We start from the raw sequence: 19,339 nt of genomic DNA on the forward strand, positions 1-19,339 counted from the left end.
ACATCTCCCTCTTTCTTGACTAATCAAGCCTCGCGTTGTCCTATGAATCCATTGTTGTTTGCCGTTGCATATCAGGCTGCCTGACCTATCGTAACCAATTACCTTAACCGACTTCCTTTCTGGCATGTCTTGACTTTCTTTTATAATACCATTCTATCCTTTCCGTTCCAGAGGACTTCCTTCCATGATCACATGATTATCAATTACTCACTAATCATTTGTGCCAAGACTCGTCTAAACCATATCTACGCTTTCCTTGCATGTCTTTCCACCTTTTGTCCCTGGTTTCTAGCATCCTCTTGCGGTGTGACCGTCGGCTCCATATTCGTAACACATGGGGTTGTTCTTATCTGTGTATGCAAAGTATCAAGTATATCCATAGCTGTCACATACCATGGACTCATCTTCATTTGACTTCTACTTAAGCATGTGACTTCCATTAGTATACGCCTTCATTATAACCGACATCTAGACTTATGACCTTCATCTAGGATTTGGCCTCGAGGATACCCATGACGTGGAATCCTCAGGTGACCAAATCTGATTTTCACATCATAAGTATTATCTTTCAACTCTCGGTGTAACTAGGGAATTCATTTATTTATTTTTTTATCTTGCTCTCATCCTTTATAACTTTTAAAGGTACCTTGTGGATCTTGCTAATGCAATCCGGAGTACTAATTAATTTATACTACTTAAATGTCGTGATATCTTCTCCACATTCTGGCCGTCAGCAACCATATTAGCCTCACCAGGATAATACTTGATTCCACAGTCATAATCCTTTATCAGCCTCACTCATCTTCTTGCCTCGTATTCCGTTCCTTCTGCTTCTTATGAAATGTGTCAATGGTACCCCTTGAAAACTTAGCCAACGATTACTCTTTCTTCAGCGTTTCCAACTCTTCTCTCAAGTGTTCAGCATGGTCGGACTTATCCCTTGAATAATCAAAACTATCTTCTGTGAAGGCAACGACATATTTGTCCTAATATCGGATGACATACCTAATTCATCATAACCATAAATGTTGCTTGAGCATTCGTCTATCTAAACGGTATCACGAGAAACTCGTAGTATTCATATCGCGTTTGAAATGTTGTCTTAGGGATGTCTGCCTCTTTCACTTTCAACTGATGATAGCCTGCTCTGAGGTCTATTTGCGAGGACCAACTCGCACCTTGCATTTTATCAAACAAATTATCCATTTGAGGCAATATATTTTCTTCACAGTAAGCTTGTTCAACTCATAGAAATCTATGCACATCCTCATACTTTCATCTTTTTTTTTTTTTATCGGAATGACGTTAAGCCTTGAACTTTCCTTAATATCATAAACCGTCACTGTACCGTCACCCAAAGACTTAAACATTATCAACTCATTCTTACCTTCTATACGAGCTTTAAGCTCAAACGTCAAATCCAGTCCCAAACGACATCGAACTCTCTTAAGGTCAATCATAAAGAGTAGCAAGGAACTCACATCCTTCTAATTCTACCTTACAATTCTTAACCATCCTCATATTTTAACGAAAGTATCGCTAGTGGTCTCTTCCATATGGTCTCAGGTACACAACTAGATTCTTCTTAGCGTCTTCTTTCATATTCACTACACTATGTAGCCTCATCCTTTCATGCATGTTTACTCAGGATATCTTGACAATCACCGTCCTTCTCAATCACCTCCGCTTCCTCATCATTCGCTTCGTTACTCCCGATCCCAGCAAGTTCCTTTATGGAGTTAACCATTGCAGACATACTACATTTCTTGACTCATTCTAGTTGGCTTATCTCCGTTTCTTTCATGTTGCCTCCACTTGGACTTCCCAGTTCGAGCTGCATTTGATGCTTCAGAGAACATTTTTGGCATTGTAGTGCGATACAATTTTAGCAACTCCATTAATATTTTACTACAAGCTCCAAGTGTGGTCCTTCTTCAATACTTCCTAAAGTTGAAGTCCTGCTGCTTTCGTACATCGCTTCGTCACCCTCTTCAAAAAGGGTGTCTGGTTGGAACGTATTTTACCACAGCGTCCAGTACGACCTCCTTTGTATCGGTCATCTATCTTATCTCTAAGGAAACACAAACGTTATCTCTCTGGGAATTATTTAGCACATGATTCATAAGGTAAATAGTTAATGACAGTGGCCAAGTGTAATTAACTCTTAACATTACTCCTCAGGTTCTACATATTTCCCGTTGTGATTTCACTTGTGCTAGTTTCTACTTCACACACAACCATAATCATACATATAACCTACATTCTTATCCTTAGCAATTAAGCTAGCATACACACATTCCTTTTTTAGCAATTTAGCTAACATTCAAACATTCTTTCTATAGCAATTAAGCTAACTTCCTTACACATTCTTACGTTATACATGAAATTAATCATATACTTTTACCTTTGCCGAGCTTGCTTGTGTGACACATGGCTATCTTGAACTGGCATCTTCTTTCATTTCTTACTTTAATCCCATTCTCTGTTCGAGTCTAAGCATGTAGGATGCTTAAATCTCTCGAACTTTGCTCTGATACCAACTTGTAAGGCCCCGAACCCGGTGACCCTACTTTAGCGTCGGATTTACTCATAAACACAGTTCTTCAAATCAGAGTTTATTAAAACTTTTCGCGGAATATAAAACATCAATCATTTGTTACAAAACATTAAATCTTTTCTTTGATACCATAACACAAAACTTTATATTTAAAACATCTTTACTTCTTTCTTCAGATGCCAGCCGTTCAATCCATGCCGTGTGTCAACCTCATGCTAACTCTATAATCAGCTCACCTGCGTGCATACTAAAAGTCAGCTACGCTGAGTGAGTTCTAGTTAATCAGGCAACATACAATTTATTCCCATATATTTCTTCCCGTATCCGAAGACACATATTACTACCTTAACCTCGTATAAATATCCATAGGAGGATCGTCACGTAATATCTATTAAAAGAACCATTACCATTACCATACTATATATAATTTCCATAGGAGGAACACTCTGTATACTTTCCATAGAAGGAACACTTTACTATCCATAGAAGGAACACTATACATTCCATAGAAGGAACACTATACTTTCCATAGAAGGAACACTATACTTTCCATAGAAGGAACACTATACTTTCCATAGAAGGAACACTATCTATAAGTTATTATTTAATATCCATGTAAGGAGCTAATCACTTCCCTTGACGATACGTGCAATATCCGAAGATCGTTCACGTACCGACAAGCTTTCATTCATAATGTTCATACGTCATCCTTACATTACATACAATATTAATATCTTTATTTATATCCTGACAGTACGTGCAATATCCGAAGATCGTTCACGTACCGTCAAGCAATCAATCGTATCTATCACATATATCATACACGGCATGCACTTACCATTTAAGGTAAAGTGTATTAACTATCACATTGAGTATGCACACAGCCCCGAAAACATAACAAGGAATGGGGCTAGAAACTCACCTGAACTCTGCTTCTTCCTCTGGTAGCTGTAAATCCCTTCTTTAACTGAGCTCGGCTGACTTTTTGAGCTTTGTTTGGATCTTGTTTACTTGTTAATCACAACCAACCGCTCTCTCTCTCTCTCTCTCTCTCTCTCTCTCTCTCTCTCTCTCTCTCTCGGATCTGCCCGATTCTTCCCTTGGCCCGGCCGGCGAAGTTGTGGTGTGTGGTGTGTGTGTTTTGGGGTGTTAGAAAACAAATGGAATGAAAGATATTTTGGGTTTAGGGGATATTTATATCCCTTAAATCCCATGGACCTAAGGCCCATTCTCATTTAACCCGTCTCCATTAATCCAACACTAGCCCGACTCATACCAACTCCTACTCTATTATTTATTTCCTGACATCCCGAGTAAACTTTCCCTATATTAGTAAGTAATATAATTAATATCACTTTGAAATTTCGGGATGTTACAGAAACCCTAGTACACCTGGTAATAATTACTCACCTTTGTCTAATATATCAGGATTGGGTAATCTAAGTACAGGTGTAAGAAGTCAAGTCGAAGAGATTTCTCAAAGGAACTCAAGGTCAGAATCACTTGCCGGACACGCTCCATTTGATCACACACCCTTTCGAGGGTTTAGATCTATGGAAGATGTGTATGAAGACACCACAGCCTTGAATAAAGAACAAGTTCAAGATTTGTATGACGACAATCAAGAACTGATGTTGATCGATGAAGAACCAACATCCTATGAAGAAGCAACAACCAAACAAGAATGGATAATGGCTATGAAGAGAGAGCTTGATTCGATTAATCGAAACAAGATGTGGACTTTAACTCGATTGCCACTCGGCTATAAGGTAATCGGGTTGAAGTGGGTGTTTAAAGTGAAAAAGGATGCAAATGGTGAAGTCACAAGACACAAGGCACGGGTAGTTGCAAAAGGATATGTACAAAGAAAGGGAGTTGATTTTGAAGAAGCTTTTGTGTCAGTAGCTCGGTTAGAAACAATTCGACTTCTCCTTGCGATTGCAGCCAATGAGAATTGGCTTGTGCATCACTTAGATGTCAAGTCAGCGTTCTTAAACGGTGATCTCAAGGAAGAAGTATATGTATCACAACCGAGTGGGTTCGAGGTAAAAGGAAAAGAAGAAATGGTGTATCGGCTTCACAAAGCTCTCTATGGCTTACGACAGGCCCCACGGGCCTGGAATGCAAAGCTGGATGAAGTCTTAAAGGACCTCGGTTTCAGCAAGTGTGTTCATGAGCAGGCGGTTTATAAGGTACACGGGCCTGATTATATCCTTATAATTGGTGTCTATGTTGATGATCTAATTGTGACGGGTTCAAGTGAGAAAAGAATTGGTGAATTCAAAGCAAAGATGAGATCAGTTTTTGAGATGAGCGACATGGGGAGACTATCCTACTACCTTGGGATGGAAGTAGATCAATCCAAGTTTGGAATAACGATAAAACAGGAAGCGTATGCAAAGAAGATCCTCAAGTTGGCGGGTATGCTGAATTGCAATGCTACAACTTTCCCTATGATGTCAAAGTTACAGTTAACCAAAGATGAAGACGGAGAAGAAACTGATCCAACCATGTATCGCAAGTTGATTGGAAGCCTAAGGTATCTTGTTCACACTCGACCAGATCTAAGTTACTCAGTAGGGGTTGTAAGCAGGTTTATGCAAAACCCTAAACAGTCTCATTATGTTGCGGTGAAGCAAATACTAAGGTACATACGTGGAACCTTAGAATATGGGCTGAAGTATAAGTATGGTGGAGTTGGAAAATTAATTGGGTACAGCGACAGTAGTTATGGTACAGATATAGAAGATCGACAAGGAACGACCGGTATGGCTTTCTATTTTTCAGATAATCTAATTACTTGGTGTTCACAAAAACAGAAAACGGTGGCTTTAAGCTCGTGTGAAGCTGAATTTATGGCAGCAACATCAGCTGCTTGTCAAGCGCTATGGTTAAGAAATTTGATCAATGATCTATGGGAAGAGATGCTCAAGTTGTGAAATTATATGTTGACAATGAATCTACCATTGCTCTGATGAGAAATCCTGTATTTCATAGGAGGAGCAAACATATTGATACTAAGCATCATTTCATCCGGGAATGTGTAGAACGAGATCAAGTAAGTGTGGAACATGTAAGTGGTAATTTACAGCGAGCAGACATATTGACAAAGCCATTAGCACGTGTGAAGTTTGCTGAAATGAGAGACCTCGTTGGTGTGGAAAGGTTACCGAAGAACGTCAACACTAAGGAGGAGAGTGTTGGGTTAGTGTTGAACGAAATACATGGAGATTCAAACTGCAAGGGATGACTGAGTAATATGGAAGACCGAGTATTATGGAATAATAACGTTAGTTGAGAACGTTGCTTTGAATGAGAGAATAAAGGAGTTTATGTTTCATTATCTTTAGTATTTAAACATTTGTTCAGATTAGTTTTATTTATCACTTTCAATTCATTAGCCGAAATCTCTTGTAATCATATGAGCACGACTCAATCATTCGATTATTGAATAAAGATTACGTTTGGCTATTGTGCTTTCTTGTTCTATTCTTGATCAATATCCTATATTGCCTGTACCAAATCTAACACTCTCCTCAACTGTAATGTAACAAGGTAAACTGCTTATCGATTTTCATTCAATATAGGATTACAATAAATAGAGATAAATAGGCCCGTGAACTCGACACTAACCTCTAACCGCTCTTACCGTGAAATAATATAATACAAAGTACTTGTTGATTTGAACCAAATGACCATTTACTATGTTTGTCCCTCATGTATAGTCCTTAAGAGACGGATTTAATGTTATATGGTAACTTGTAAACCGCTTAACATGTAAACTTGTTGAGTTGACCCAATGATATGGTATTAACATGACATTTTGTTTATTTATTAAATCTTGATGTGATATTACCCATTCACATTTAATCACTTACCTCCGGCCACCACCATCGCCCACTAAAGAAATTTGAATTCCCTCACATTTATCTTCTTTCCCAACTTATCATTGCCGTTCTCCATTGCATATATAATCGCCACTATATAACTCAATGCTCTATTGTTATTCTCCTAAGAATGACTAGAGGCAATTATATCCTTCTCGCCACAATGGGCTACCAAAACAAACAAGAACGAGAAAGAAAAGAAAGAACTTCACATAAATTAATACCGACTAATAGAATATCACCACAACATTTTGAGTTTAAGAATGTAAGAACATTATAGAATAGTAACTAGCTAACGTGTGCATGTTCAATTCCATCAATTGAAATTGAAGATTGTGTACTTAATGGAAACATGAGATGAGTGTCACGAAATAACATGATAATGACTAATGGAAAGAGGAAAACATAATTTATAATTTTAGAGTTCATTTTGAATTGAAGGTGTAAAACGTCCGATTGAAGAATGAAGAGAATTAGAATTAATTGGAATGATATTTTAATTTCAAAGCAACTTGTTAGAAACTAAACAGAAGAACTTAACATAAAAGATAAGTCTAATGAGTGAAGGAACTTATTTGACTTATAAACTCTATAAAGTCTTATACCTTGCAATGATTTCAATTCGTATCATAGCTCATCATTTTTTCCAAGTTTTATAGGAATTCAACAAAGAAACTAAAATATCCCACTTTCCCATTGGCCGTCGCCCTCGTCACCTCATAATCACTACTTACCACGTTTGTTGCTCTGATTCAAAACTGGTAACAAGCATGATCAAGTAGAAGAAATTTTACAACATGATAATACGTATGAAGCTTAAACAACATATTTGATTTTTTTTTTCATGAATCTTGCTTTGAAGCAATGAAAACATTTGATAATAAGGAGAACTAAACCTTTCAAGTATATTCTTTTAATGTACAAACCCATGTTCTTTCAATCAAAACTTGTAATTCAAATTATTTTTTTTTCACGCTACCCAAATCAATGTTTTGAAACCCGGTCTGGCCGGTCGAACCGGTTCGACCGGGACCCGGTCCTTACACCAGGTTGGGTCAGTGTATTTGGGTTGTTTTGAAAAACCGGCCGGTTTTGCGGGTGGACGGTCGGCCCGATCTTTTTTCATTAAATTCAAAATGAAATGTGCATGCCGGAATTTCGAACTTGGGACATTTCAGAGATAGAAACTTTAATATTACCCATGAGCCAACCAACCAAGCTTCATTGATGTCTCCATTGATCAAACATATAATATATATATATATATATATATATATATATTTATAAAACAATGTATAAAACATAGATAAACATTAAAGTTTGTTGTTATTATTATTTTTTATATGTATATGAATTATATATATGTAAATACATATTTAAAATATTTATGACGACATCCGGGTCAAACACCGGTCCGCCTTCCCGGGTCGGTCTGACCTTTAACCTGGTAAGGCGTCTAGGTCGACGTCCGGGCCGGGTCTGAAAACATTGACCCAGATCGATAGTTAAAACGTCAACCAAACCATACTTAATCATGCATAACCGACCAACCCCATAACAATCCAATCTTCGCTCCGTAATTTTTCGTCTTTCTAGTTTCCAGTTCGGTTCGGTTCGGTTCGGTTCAATCAACAACCATAAACACAAATAGACCTAAAATAAGTTGCACAAAAAATGACAACATTTACAAAATAGAAGGACCTTACATGTAACAACTGAGTTTCCATCACAGCAAACCAACTCAACCGAGTCAACTCAGTCTCCTCTTCCATCACCAACACCACCAAAACTCACTATCTGCAAAACTTACACCATTCTCTATCTATCTATCTATCTATCTATCACTAAACCTAAATTTACCACCTTTTTATTCTTTTCAATTAAAGCCCACAATCCAACGGCCCATATTATTATTATTAACCCACATCTCCATCTTCATCACCATCATCTTTCTTCTTCACTCATCTCTTATCACCTCACCAATCAACATTCAAGATCCCCTTTTTAGGGTTTTCAAAACCCTCAAACCTCTTGCAAAATTCACATCAATTAACCAAAATTAACACTCTCGTCTTCGATTCTCATCATGTATTAGCCAATTTAAGGTAATCAATCGGTCCAATTTCAATACCCTAATTCCAATCAAACCCTAATTTGAAAAAAAGAGTAATTCTTGGTTTAATGTTATAAATTTGTAATCTTTATTTAGGGGTTTTTGATGGTGATTGAAAAGATTGCTATATTAGAGTCTGTAGATAGTATGTCAAGTGAAGAAGATGAAATTAAGAGAAAAGGTGGTGAATTTAATGAATATGAAGATGATTGTGATTCGGGTGCGGGTTCGGATGAGTTTGATTTACTTGAGCTCGGTGAAACCGGTGAGGAGTTTTGTCAAATCGGGGATCAAACGTGTAGCGTTCCGTTTGAATTATATGATCTTCCCGGGTTAGAAGATATTTTATCTATGGATGTTTGGAACAATGTTTTGACTGAATCCGAACGGTTGAATCTCACGAAGTATCTCCCGGATATGGACCAAGAACACTTTATGAGAACCGTGAAAGATTTGTTTACGGGTTCTAATTTTCACTTTGGTGTTCCGATTAACAAACTTTTTAATATGATGAAAGGAGGGTTATGTGAACCGAGAGTGTCGCTTTACCGACAAGGGCTCGTGTCCTTTCAAAAGCATTTGCATTATCATGTTATTAGAAAGCATCAAAACACGATGGTCAGTAATCTGGTTCAGACCCGTGAAGCTTGGTCAAAGTGCAGAGGGTACAGCATTGATGAAAAGATTCGTGTTTTGAATATTTTAAAAAGTCAAAAGAGCTTAATGAATGAAAAAACGGAAGAATTTGAAACCGAATCTGAAGAAGAATCTGCAGACGGGTTATGGAATAATAACAAGAAGATTACGAGTCTGGGTTCGGGTCGAGTTCAGTATCTTGAAGTAAAGCACGGGTCTTTGGGTTCATCCTCATTTCTTGAAGAAAAGTCAATGTATGATGTTACTGTACATCCAGATGCTAATTTGAATGATAAATTTGGGAAGAAATATAAGGGTTTTAGTGGTGAAGAATTTCAAGAAACATTTATGGGTAGAAATAGGGTTGTAAATCAGTTATCGGATATTAAAGTGTTGACTGCAAAACCGTCTAGCTCAAAATTCGGTTATGATTATGGGAAGAAAGGCAAACGGGCGGAGTATAATCAGTATGATAATCAACAGGATCTGTTTTGGAATCAATCATTAGGGGAGTCTATTGATCTATACGGGTATGTTGGTTTAAATGTTAAGTTGTCCATCACATTTACTTAACGTCATTTTTGTCATTGTTCGTATTATTTTCATAAATAGTTAAAATTGCACAAACACTGAATTATGATTTTGATTATTCAAAATAGCAATCGGCTTTAAAACATACATCCAAAACACTGTATTAAAGGTTATGGTTTTTGGCAGGGGTGTGCACGAAACCGAAATAACTGAAACGTAACCGGAATAACCAAACTTAAATAACCGAACCCGATAAAAAACTGATGGTTTGGTTTTGTGTTTTTTCAAAAACCAATTATCTTTGATATTGGTTTTGCTAACAAGCAAAAACTGAACTTCACCAAATGGAACAAAAAAAAAAACGAAAAACCAATTTTATGTAATTTATAAGCATCAATATATAGTGTTGGCCAAAAATGTTAGGTCCAAATGTGTAATAATCAATCATTCGTTAATTAACAAAAGATTGGGCCCAAAGTTTCAGGCCCAAGTTCATTATTTTGGGCCATTTTTGGACTGAAATTTTCAAGCCAAAATGGTGAAACCCAAAAACTGAATTTTTGGGTTGAGCCCAAAACCGACCCAAATTGACCAAGTTCGGTTTTTGGTTGGGTTTGAGCTCCAAACTGACCAATGCAAACTACTAATTATTGGAATATGAACCACAGGATGGGAATGAAAAAGGGTAAAATGGTCAATACACAAAATGGAGGACGAGTTGTGACAGCTCCTGATGGAATGAAAATGTTAGCAAAAGGCGAAGAAACGGAATCAGATTCATCTGAACAATTTGGTGAAGATGACGATAATAACCCTCTAATGAGAAGCAAATGGGCTTACCCGAGTGGTGTGAAATCCGGGCCACAATTCAAAAAACCAAAACTTGGTGGCAATAACAATAATAGAACATTTAAAGATCTTGATCGGTCGTTACAAAATTCAAGAAAGAAGGGTAAAACGCACGGTAACAATCTTTATAACGAGCCGAATGGTGATGCATATATTGAAGGCATGTTTTCAAGAAAACCGTACGGGAAGAAGAGAAAAGGAGAATTCGAAAATGACTTTTCTACCCTTCCGTTAATGCACATTAACGAGTATGCCACTGATGAATCCGTAAGGCCCACCAAAAGAGGTCAAATGATTGACGTGTATGGTCAAGATCATTCGGGGTCCAAGAAACGAAAAGTAAAGGATGAATTGATGTACATGGATGATCGCTATCAAGAAAGTCAAAGTCAACTCACTTTTGGGAAAAGGAAATGGGTCGAGGATATTTCTTTCGAGAATGTGATTCCCGAGCCAGCAGTAATTGATATAACCGAAGAAGATGCAGATTTCGAAAATATTGAAAATAAAACGCAGAAGAAACCGTTTATCTTAATTACCCCTACGGTCCACACGGGATTTTCGTTCTCGATTATACACCTTTTATCAGCCGTAAGAATGGCAATGGTAACTTTACTTCCAGAAGACAATACAAATGATGAGGCAAAACCGGAAGTTGAAAACCCAACCGTCCCATCTTTGACCGTTAAGGATATAGTCAACCGGGTCCAGTCAAACCCGGGTGACCCATGCATTCTCGAAACCCAAGTACCGCTTCAAGAGTTAGTAAGAGGGGTTTTAAAGATATTCGCTTCAAAAACCGCACCTTTAGGAGCAAAAGGATGGAAAGCGCTCATTTCATATAATAAGCCCGCTAAAACTTGGTCATGGGTAGGGCCCGTTTCTCAAGTTTCACCCGATCATGAGCTTGTCGAAGAAGTAACGTCTCCGGACACATGGAAACTTCCACACAAGATGTTGGTCAAACTAGTTGACTCGTTTGCTAACTGGCTAAAAAGCGCTGAAGAACCATTGCAACAAATCGGAAGTCTCCCCCCTCCGCCTTTGACTTTAATGCAAGCCAACTTAGACGAAAAAGAACGGTTCCGAGATTTACGGGCTCAAAAAAGTCTCAACACGATAAACCCGAGTTCGGATGAAGTTCGCGATTATTTCCGTAAAGAAGAAGTTCTACGGTATTTACTACCAGACCGGGCTTTTGCGTATACTGCAGTCGACGGTAAAAAGTCAACGGTGGCCCCGTCAAAAAAGGGTGTGGGGAAACCGACATCGAAAGCGCGTGACCATTTCATGTTGAAGCGTGACCGACCACCTCACGTGACCATTCTCTGTTTGGTTCGGGACGCGGCTGCACGGTTACCAGGAAGCATCGGGACACGTGCCGATGTTTGCACATTAATTCGTGATTCACAATACATAGTAGAAGATGTTTCGGATGCTCAAGTGAACCAAGTGATTAGTGGTGCATTGGACCGTTTGCATTATGAGCGGGACCCGTGTGTGCAGTTTGACGGTGAACGGAAACTATGGGTTTATTTGCATCGCGAGAAAGAAGAGGAGGATTTCGATGATGACGGGACTTCGTCTACGAAGAAATGGAAACGCCAGAAGAAAGAAGTGGCTGAACCGTCTGATGCCAATAATGATGGGACCGGGGAGCCAACGGGTTTTGACTTGAGTGTTGACCCATCAGGTGTTAATAATGATGGGACCGGGGAACCAACAGGGTTTGATTTGAGTATCGAAGCGTCGGGAGGTGTTAATATTTATGGGACGGAGAAGCCAACGGGGTTTGATTTGAGTATCGAATCGTCAGGTGTTAACAATGATAATTTTGAGGATGGGAGAGGGGATGATGATGAAGATGTTGAGATTTGTGTTTCTTGATGAGTTTTGGTTTAAGGTGATGAATGTTTTGGTTTAGTAATAATGATTTTATTGATGGTTGGTTGGTTGGTTGGTTAATTAATGTTTGTTTTGGTGTTTTTGTAAGTAATAATAAAAGAAATGCACAGAAAGGAATGGATTTTTGATATACAAGTTGGGGATAGGTGAAGATTAAACTTATTTATAATGAGTTCACAATTGTGTTGCCTTTTGGCTGCATGAGAATCAGTTATAGTTTATGTCACCTAAACGAGCTAGAACTCATGCTCGGCTCGTTTTGAATTATGAGAATTATGAGAGCTTGAGCACGAGCTCCACTTGGCTCGTGATACTTTTCTCAAACTCAAGCTTAACTCATATTTATTTTATTCTTAAAACCTTTAACAAAGCCTAAACTCGGCTCGAGCTTATGTGCAGTAGTACCTTACACAAGCCAAGGCTCCGCTTGAGGTTGGCTGTGTAGTGTGAGATTAACACATGGAAGTCCAAGGGAGCTAAAACTTAAAAATACACAAGGCTCGAGCTCAGGCTTCATATTGGGGGATCTGTCCATACTTTTCTCGTTCTCGATAGCAACCAGTGGAAGACAAGAATCGCAAGATGCTTAATATGTAGTCCCCATTATACACAAGGTTTCAATAGATGCAAATATCAATGACTAAATTTCCCCTTTGTCATGACCCTATAGCCTTGTAGTCCCCATTATATGAGAGTCTATGTTTTATTTTCAAAATTGAGATATGATGTTATATTTAACCTGTTAATAAAAGGATCATGTTTAACTTGACATGCTTAATTAAACTAGCTGACTTGCTGAGTCTAACTAAATAGGCCAACCCATTAACTCATTTAATACAATTTTTGATTTTTTACAACTTATCAACCCGATTTAACACATTTACAAATCTAACTACTACGCGTTTAGACAAAGGAATTAGACAAATCATGTTCGGCTTACACAATTTTAAGAGTGCGGATTAGGATTTCTCTTTTACACAAAAATATATATACATACATATGGGTTATGTTCGGGTTTTGATTATCCATTCATTCATCTTCACAAACCAAACACAAATATAAATATTATCAAATATGAATACGAAAAAAGGGATAATTTCATCTATAAAAGAATATCAAATAACATGAATAAAAGGATAAAAAAATACCAAACATAATTTAGAATTCCGTTCCATCAAAAACACTCCCGGACCTAAACTCCCTAAAACCGCTTATAAAAACGTGTTTTCTTCTCATCTTTAGAGTTTTCTTGAAATGCGAAGGTTTTAACAACCTTTTGAAAGGAAATGATACTAGTCGCCGTGTACCTCTATGCTTTCTCCTAACTCTCCCTGCATACAAGCTTTTCAAGTAAGTAAACTTGTTGTTGGCCTTATTTGGTAATAAAAGTTTTTTTGGGACCGACAGTGGTGAAAGGTTGTGACGAAAATCAGCATAAAAGTTTTTGTGGGTGTGTTGCAGGCACAAGTGATGTCAGAATGCAACTAACAGTCTTTGGACTTTTTCCCATCAATAATTACTTGAAAGTAAAGTGATGCACGCGCCATATCATGTATAGAATAGATTTGTGTATCTATATGTTATTTGTGTATAGAATTATGGATGTTTTATTATTCATGTATAGAATTAACATGCCTAAGATTTGGGTGAGTAAAAGTAGACACGCGACCAAATATTTGCATATCTCATGGTCACTTTCGCTAATTTCTCTACAAAATAATATAAAAAAATATAATTTAAAAAATATATATATACAATGAAAACACAGTAGCATGTGGAAAAAGGAAAAAGGAAAAAGCCAGTTTTATGAACTTGATTTATAAAATATAAATTTAGGTTTTAATGATATAATTACACAGTTTATATGAGATTGGAAAATAAATTACGTACCTGCTGAAGACTCCTGTGCAGACAAATGACTCATAAAACTATCATCTTTGACCTCCACGTTGACTTCCAGTGACACATCTTCTGATGGCTCATGAACAACTGATGAAGCCTGCTGTGCAGACAAATTAGTCACATCTTCTGATGGCTCATGAACAACTGAGTAAGACTGCTGTGCAGACAAATTATTCATATGACTATTATCTTTGACTTCTACGTTGACTTTCATCGGCACATCTTCCGACGGCTCATGAACAATTAATGAAGACTGCGGTGCAGACAAATAATTCACATGACTATCATCTTTGACCTCTACGTTGACTTCCATCGGCACATCTTCCGACGACTCATGAACAATTGATGAAGACTGCGGTGCAGAGAAATTATTCATATGACTATCATCTTTGACCTCTGCATTGACGTAGACTTCCATCGGCACATCTTCCGATGGCTCATGAACAATTGATGAAGACTGCAGTGCAGAGAAATTATTCATATGACTATCATCTTTGACCTCTGCATTGACTTCCATTGGCACGTCTTCCAACGGCTCATGAACAACTGAACCACAACCGTTGATTTGCAACTCATCATGAGGTCTCAAATTGGCTAATACCCTAGATGGTGCAGTTGAAACGTTTTCCCCTATTACACTTGTGTTTTCTTCTAGATCCTTTTCATTCGAAGATACACAAGAAGAGACCAAACATGAAGTAACAGGTGAAACTGTAACATCATCTTTTGTATTGCTTATGTGTTCTTCTAAAACCTCTTCCGGTAAACATGCTTCTTTTGTATCACTCATGTGTTCTTCTAGAACCTTTTCAGGTAACCATGCTTCTTTTGTATCACTCGGGTGCTCTTCTAGAACCTTTTTAGGTAAACATGCATCAGAGGAGGGGAACATCTTATCTAGAAGAAAGCAAACTTTTTTTAGAAGCTTAAACTTATATTAATTACTTTAATTTTTTTATAGTTGTTGTAGCTAGGGCTGTTCATAAACCATTGAAACCGACACCACACTGTCCAAATGGTTCAGTCCGATTTGGAACTTGGAACCAGCCTTATAACCTTTGTTATTTATAGTTTTGTTTTCATATTTGGAATATTATTTTATGCATATGTTTTATAATCACAAACCTTATTTCTAAATGTTTAAATACAAACTAACGATTTTGAAAAAAAAAATCAAAAAATCCGTTCAGACCACCAAGCTGGTAAATGAATAACCCACCTAACACGGTCTACTTAATTTTTCAAAACTAGTCAAACAGGACCCTGAATAAGAAATAAATGAGCCAATACGCTCATGACGTACTCGAGATCGGCTCGCTAAAAGCTAAAATCAAACTGAGTTTAAGTGAGCCCGGGCTCGAGCCTAAAAATGAGCTTGTTCAATAAACGCACTCGAGCTGGCTGGCGAGCCTAGACAAGCCTATTAGCATCATTTACTAATATTTATATAATAATTATTAATTATTAGACATAAAAATAATAATTATATAAATTTATAAAAGATTATACTAAATATATAAACAAAAAATAATTATAAATGTATATAAACTAATTAAAGTATAATAAATAATAAACAAGTTGAGCTCGAGCACGAAAAACTACTCACAAGCCAAGCTTGAGCTTTAGAAATAAAGAGCTTGAAACAAGCCAAGCTCAAGCTCAAGCTCATGCTCAAGCTCTAGTAAGTTAAACGAGCTGCGCTTGATCCTAGTCGAGGCGTCGAGCTCGGATTTGACTCGGCTCATTTACACTCTTAGCTGTGAACACCCCTAGTTGCAGGCTTGTACCAAATGAAAGCAACTATATATGTATTATGTAGCTTACACTGTTGTGAAAGCAACTATTTTGTGCATGTTAATTGAAAGAAATAAGAATTAAATTTTGTATGTCAAATTATTTAAGCATTAAGAAATCAGGGTACGAATTTGTAATACAATTTTTCTTACTTTGCTAAATACCTGCTTCACTTAACGCCAGCATTGGTTGAAACATAGAGGCATTGGGAGACAATTTGTTGGCTTCCTCACCCTGAATATCAGAAGAACAATTATCCTCAAATGAGACCAAAACAACTGGATTTGGAACATCATTACACACACTTTCACTTTCTTTTTCAACAATAGCAATTTCTTCATGCGTGTCCTCATGCCCTTTTCTTTCTTCTTTAACAATAACAACTTCTTCATGTATATCCTCACGAACTTTTAATGACAGATTTTGCTGCTCGGGTTCATCTATAATCATAGCACAAGTTTCTTCCGCTTCCACACTCGCCAACGTTTCAAGATTTTTATTTTTTGATGAGATATCACAATTCCCAACTTTTAATAACCTATCTTTCTCATGAGAATCACGCGGTTTAGAATCTGGTTTTGTTTCGGTTACCATATCAGTGATTTGCAACCCATGCGATGGCAATTCATTAATAACTGAAACAAAGTCAATTGCTTTGTTGACCGTTTTCGGTTCTTTATTCGAATCCGCAAATGATTTAGCCATGTCATCTAGTTGTAAATCGTCTTCGCCACTGGATATCGGGTCCCACTTAAGCCAGTCATCGAAACCATCATCGTTTGACGTGATTAATTCAGCCTTAATGGCTTCTTTGTGGAACTTCTTCTTCCTCAAAGAATTTTCTAGTAATGTTCTGCAGAATGTGTACTTTTAGATTTAATTTGATATTAATTATGCTAGCAAATTCCACATTTCAAATTGTTTTTTTATCGGTGTTCATAATCTGATAATCATACCTACATGTTTTTGAAACGATTGCTTTTGCACGCTCCATTGAGAAACCAAGTAAGCATGCTAGATTTGCAACATCATATGGTCCTCTAAATTCAGTTACAGAAGCAGCAGCACTTGAAAATATTATATTTTTCCCTCTTGTCCAATCCACCAAAAGCTGCAAATAGCATTTCTTGAGTTATATAATGTATTTATATGTCTGTGTGTATAACAAGCTATGAAGATAACTAATGCTTGTAAGTGTAATGCAACAAGACTGCATTTACTTTATGTTGATCAAATTATCATTTTGTTATGCGACTACAATGACAAGATTAAGAGCATGCACATTTAAGACTGTTTTCATAAACCAAAATGTTTTATTCATATCCAAATTCATCAAGTTCTGAAAGCTTAATCTCATTTAACCTATGTTCTTACAAAAATCAAATCCAATTATACTTAAAAACACAAAATATAAGATGTTATACCTTAGCATTGGATATCATCTGTCTTCTCAATTGAGCATCCAGAAGACCTGAGTATGTAATTTCAAAACATACTCCTCTCTGCATATTATTAATTATATAAATATTAACTCATAGATCTATAAACATGATAAAAAATAGTTAATAGTGTTGTAATATTCACGATAAGCCACCGACTAATTGCCAATAGTTATGCTACCGCTTATTTCACCTAATAGGGCCAGCAAATCAGTGATCGGTCAAAACTGGTCCAAATTGTTTAAAATCTGTCAAATTTCGGTCAAAATATTTGAAGTGTTTTTTTACAAATCCAATCCAATATTACACATACTATTCTAATCCGATTAAATCCAATTCAACAGGAAGATATATAAAACAATGACCTCAATTGCAGCTTTGATCAGTGGCTGTTTCAACCTAAACCGCGTCTCCGAGAAATCAATGGCAATTATATCAACCTAAACATAAACATACACAACAACATATCAGTCACAGCACCAGTATCATCATAAATTTATACTTTCTATGATTCCAAACAATACCTCATAACTTTTACAAGCTAAATCAAACACCTCCTGCTTCACCGGCCTAACCGCCACAATATTATAACTTTTCAACACCGGATTCCCACTATTCAAACACGCTCCTTGCGCCGGAGTCTCCACAACCACCGTTATCCGAGTGTACTGCCGAAACGGCGTCGTATTTGACACATTAACAAGCCGTCTATGAAAACTAACGGCGTTAGAAATTGACGGAGAAACTTTGAGAACGGATTCAAGAGGAAACAAAGCGATTGAGCAACGGTCAGCTTCCGACATTACGCCGGTTATAGTGCGGTTGTATGCTACGCCGGAGTAGCCTAGCTCCATGGCTTTGATTGTGAGTTTTAAGCGTGTGGATTTGGCGGTGGTGGAGTTGTGTTTGGTTGATTCTGTGTACGGTATGTTAAGATCGAAAAACGCCATTGTTACAGGAGAAATTAAGCAATTAGGGTTTTATTGAGGAAGAAGAGTATAATAATAATAATGTTTATTAGAGGTTTAAAGTATTGTGCGAGTCCAGTTTTAGTCCTCTTATTTGTTTTCCTTACAATGGTTTAAAGTATTTGTTATGGCTGCACATTCGACCGACCTAACAATATAACCCCTATTATGATAGCCAGCAAACATGCGACATTATTTATCGACTAACATGTCAACCATTACCCTACATTGTTTTCCTAAGTAAAACATATTAAAAAAATGGGTCAAAAGAGAAGCGCCATATGCGGAGATCATGTTAACATGTACCAAAACCTCATCATGGGAGACAAATTTTACTTTTCTTTTTCTGTCATATGTAATGCTTAAAACCATTACCCGGATCTTACTTGCGTGCACCCCGATGACCAAAACTAACCCGAGAATTCAGTTTCTAGACTAGATTTATCTTGAGATTCTTTAATTAACAAGTGACTGTGAATTCAACAATAACCACCAAAACAAATTTTTACATTAACATAACAAAGCATAAAACCAACACATATCCTAATTCCTGACCCGAAAACAACAACCAGAACCCGTTACTTTCTTGATAGCAAGACTTGACAACACACGCAGTCTAAACACTAAACCCTTAACCCCCAAACCCATACAAAGTCCTTCCTTGTCTCTTCAACGCGTAAACCACGTCCATGGCAGTAACCGTCTTCCTGCGAGCATGCTCGGTGTAGGTAACCGCATCTCTGATCACATTCTCCAAG

At 37.2% G+C, this 19,339-nt stretch overlaps 2 protein-coding genes across 3 annotated transcripts; one reads left to right on the plus strand and one right to left on the minus strand.

The window, feature by feature from the left end:
- The first annotated feature begins 8,210 nt into the window (after positions 1–8,210).
- Positions 8,211–12,621, plus strand: LOC143563105 (uncharacterized). Of its 2 annotated transcripts, XM_077050726.1 has the most exons (4): positions 8,212–8,549; positions 8,654–9,723; positions 10,393–12,266; positions 12,390–12,621. In XM_077050726.1, exons 2-4 carry the CDS (start codon positions 8,663–8,665, stop codon positions 12,458–12,460), a joined length of 3,006 nt encoding a protein of 1,001 aa, XP_076906841.1. In that variant the 5' UTR covers positions 8,212–8,549; positions 8,654–8,662; the 3' UTR covers positions 12,461–12,621. The 2 variants fall into 2 exon arrangements, with proteins under 2 accessions (XP_076906840.1, XP_076906841.1); XM_077050725.1 differs by having other exon boundaries at positions 8,211–8,549; positions 10,393–12,621.
- Positions 12,622–14,360: 1,739 nt separating this feature from the next.
- Positions 14,361–18,628, minus strand: LOC143563113 (uncharacterized). Its single transcript, XM_077050732.1, has 6 exons — positions 18,138–18,628; positions 17,979–18,053; positions 17,599–17,676; positions 17,131–17,285; positions 16,339–17,027; positions 14,361–15,277 (listed from the first exon to the last, which is right to left on the minus strand). The coding sequence occupies exons 1-6, from the start codon at positions 18,561–18,563 to the stop codon at positions 14,361–14,363; spliced, it is 2,340 nt and encodes a 779-aa protein (XP_076906847.1). The 5' UTR covers positions 18,564–18,628.
- Between the last annotated feature and the right edge of the window lie 711 nt (positions 18,629–19,339).

Source organism: Bidens hawaiensis, unplaced genomic scaffold (genome assembly GCF_021521415.1).
Source record: "Bidens hawaiensis isolate Kalapana, Puna unplaced genomic scaffold, B.hawaiensis_p1.1 tig00021322_1, whole genome shotgun sequence".
NCBI lineage: Eukaryota > Viridiplantae > Streptophyta > Magnoliopsida > Asterales > Asteraceae > Bidens > Bidens hawaiensis.

Coding starts and splice junctions, on each gene's coding strand:
- LOC143563105 (XM_077050725.1), top strand. CDS start 8,663: ATGGTGATTGAAAAGATTGCTATATTAGAGTCTGTAGATAGTATGTCA. Junction 9,724..10,392: donor GAGTCTATTGATCTATACGG/GTATGTTGGTTT, acceptor TATGAACCACAG/GATGGGAATGAAAAAGGGTA.
- LOC143563113 (XM_077050732.1), bottom strand. CDS start 18,563: ATGGCGTTTTTCGATCTTAACATACCGTACACAGAATCAACCAAACAC. Junction 17,286..17,598: donor AGATGATATCCAATGCTAAG/GTATAACATCTT, acceptor TGCTATTTGCAG/CTTTTGGTGGATTGGACAAG. Junction 15,278..16,338: donor GCTGGCGTTAAGTGAAGCAG/GTATTTAGCAAA, acceptor GCTTTCTTCTAG/ATAAGATGTTCCCCTCCTCT.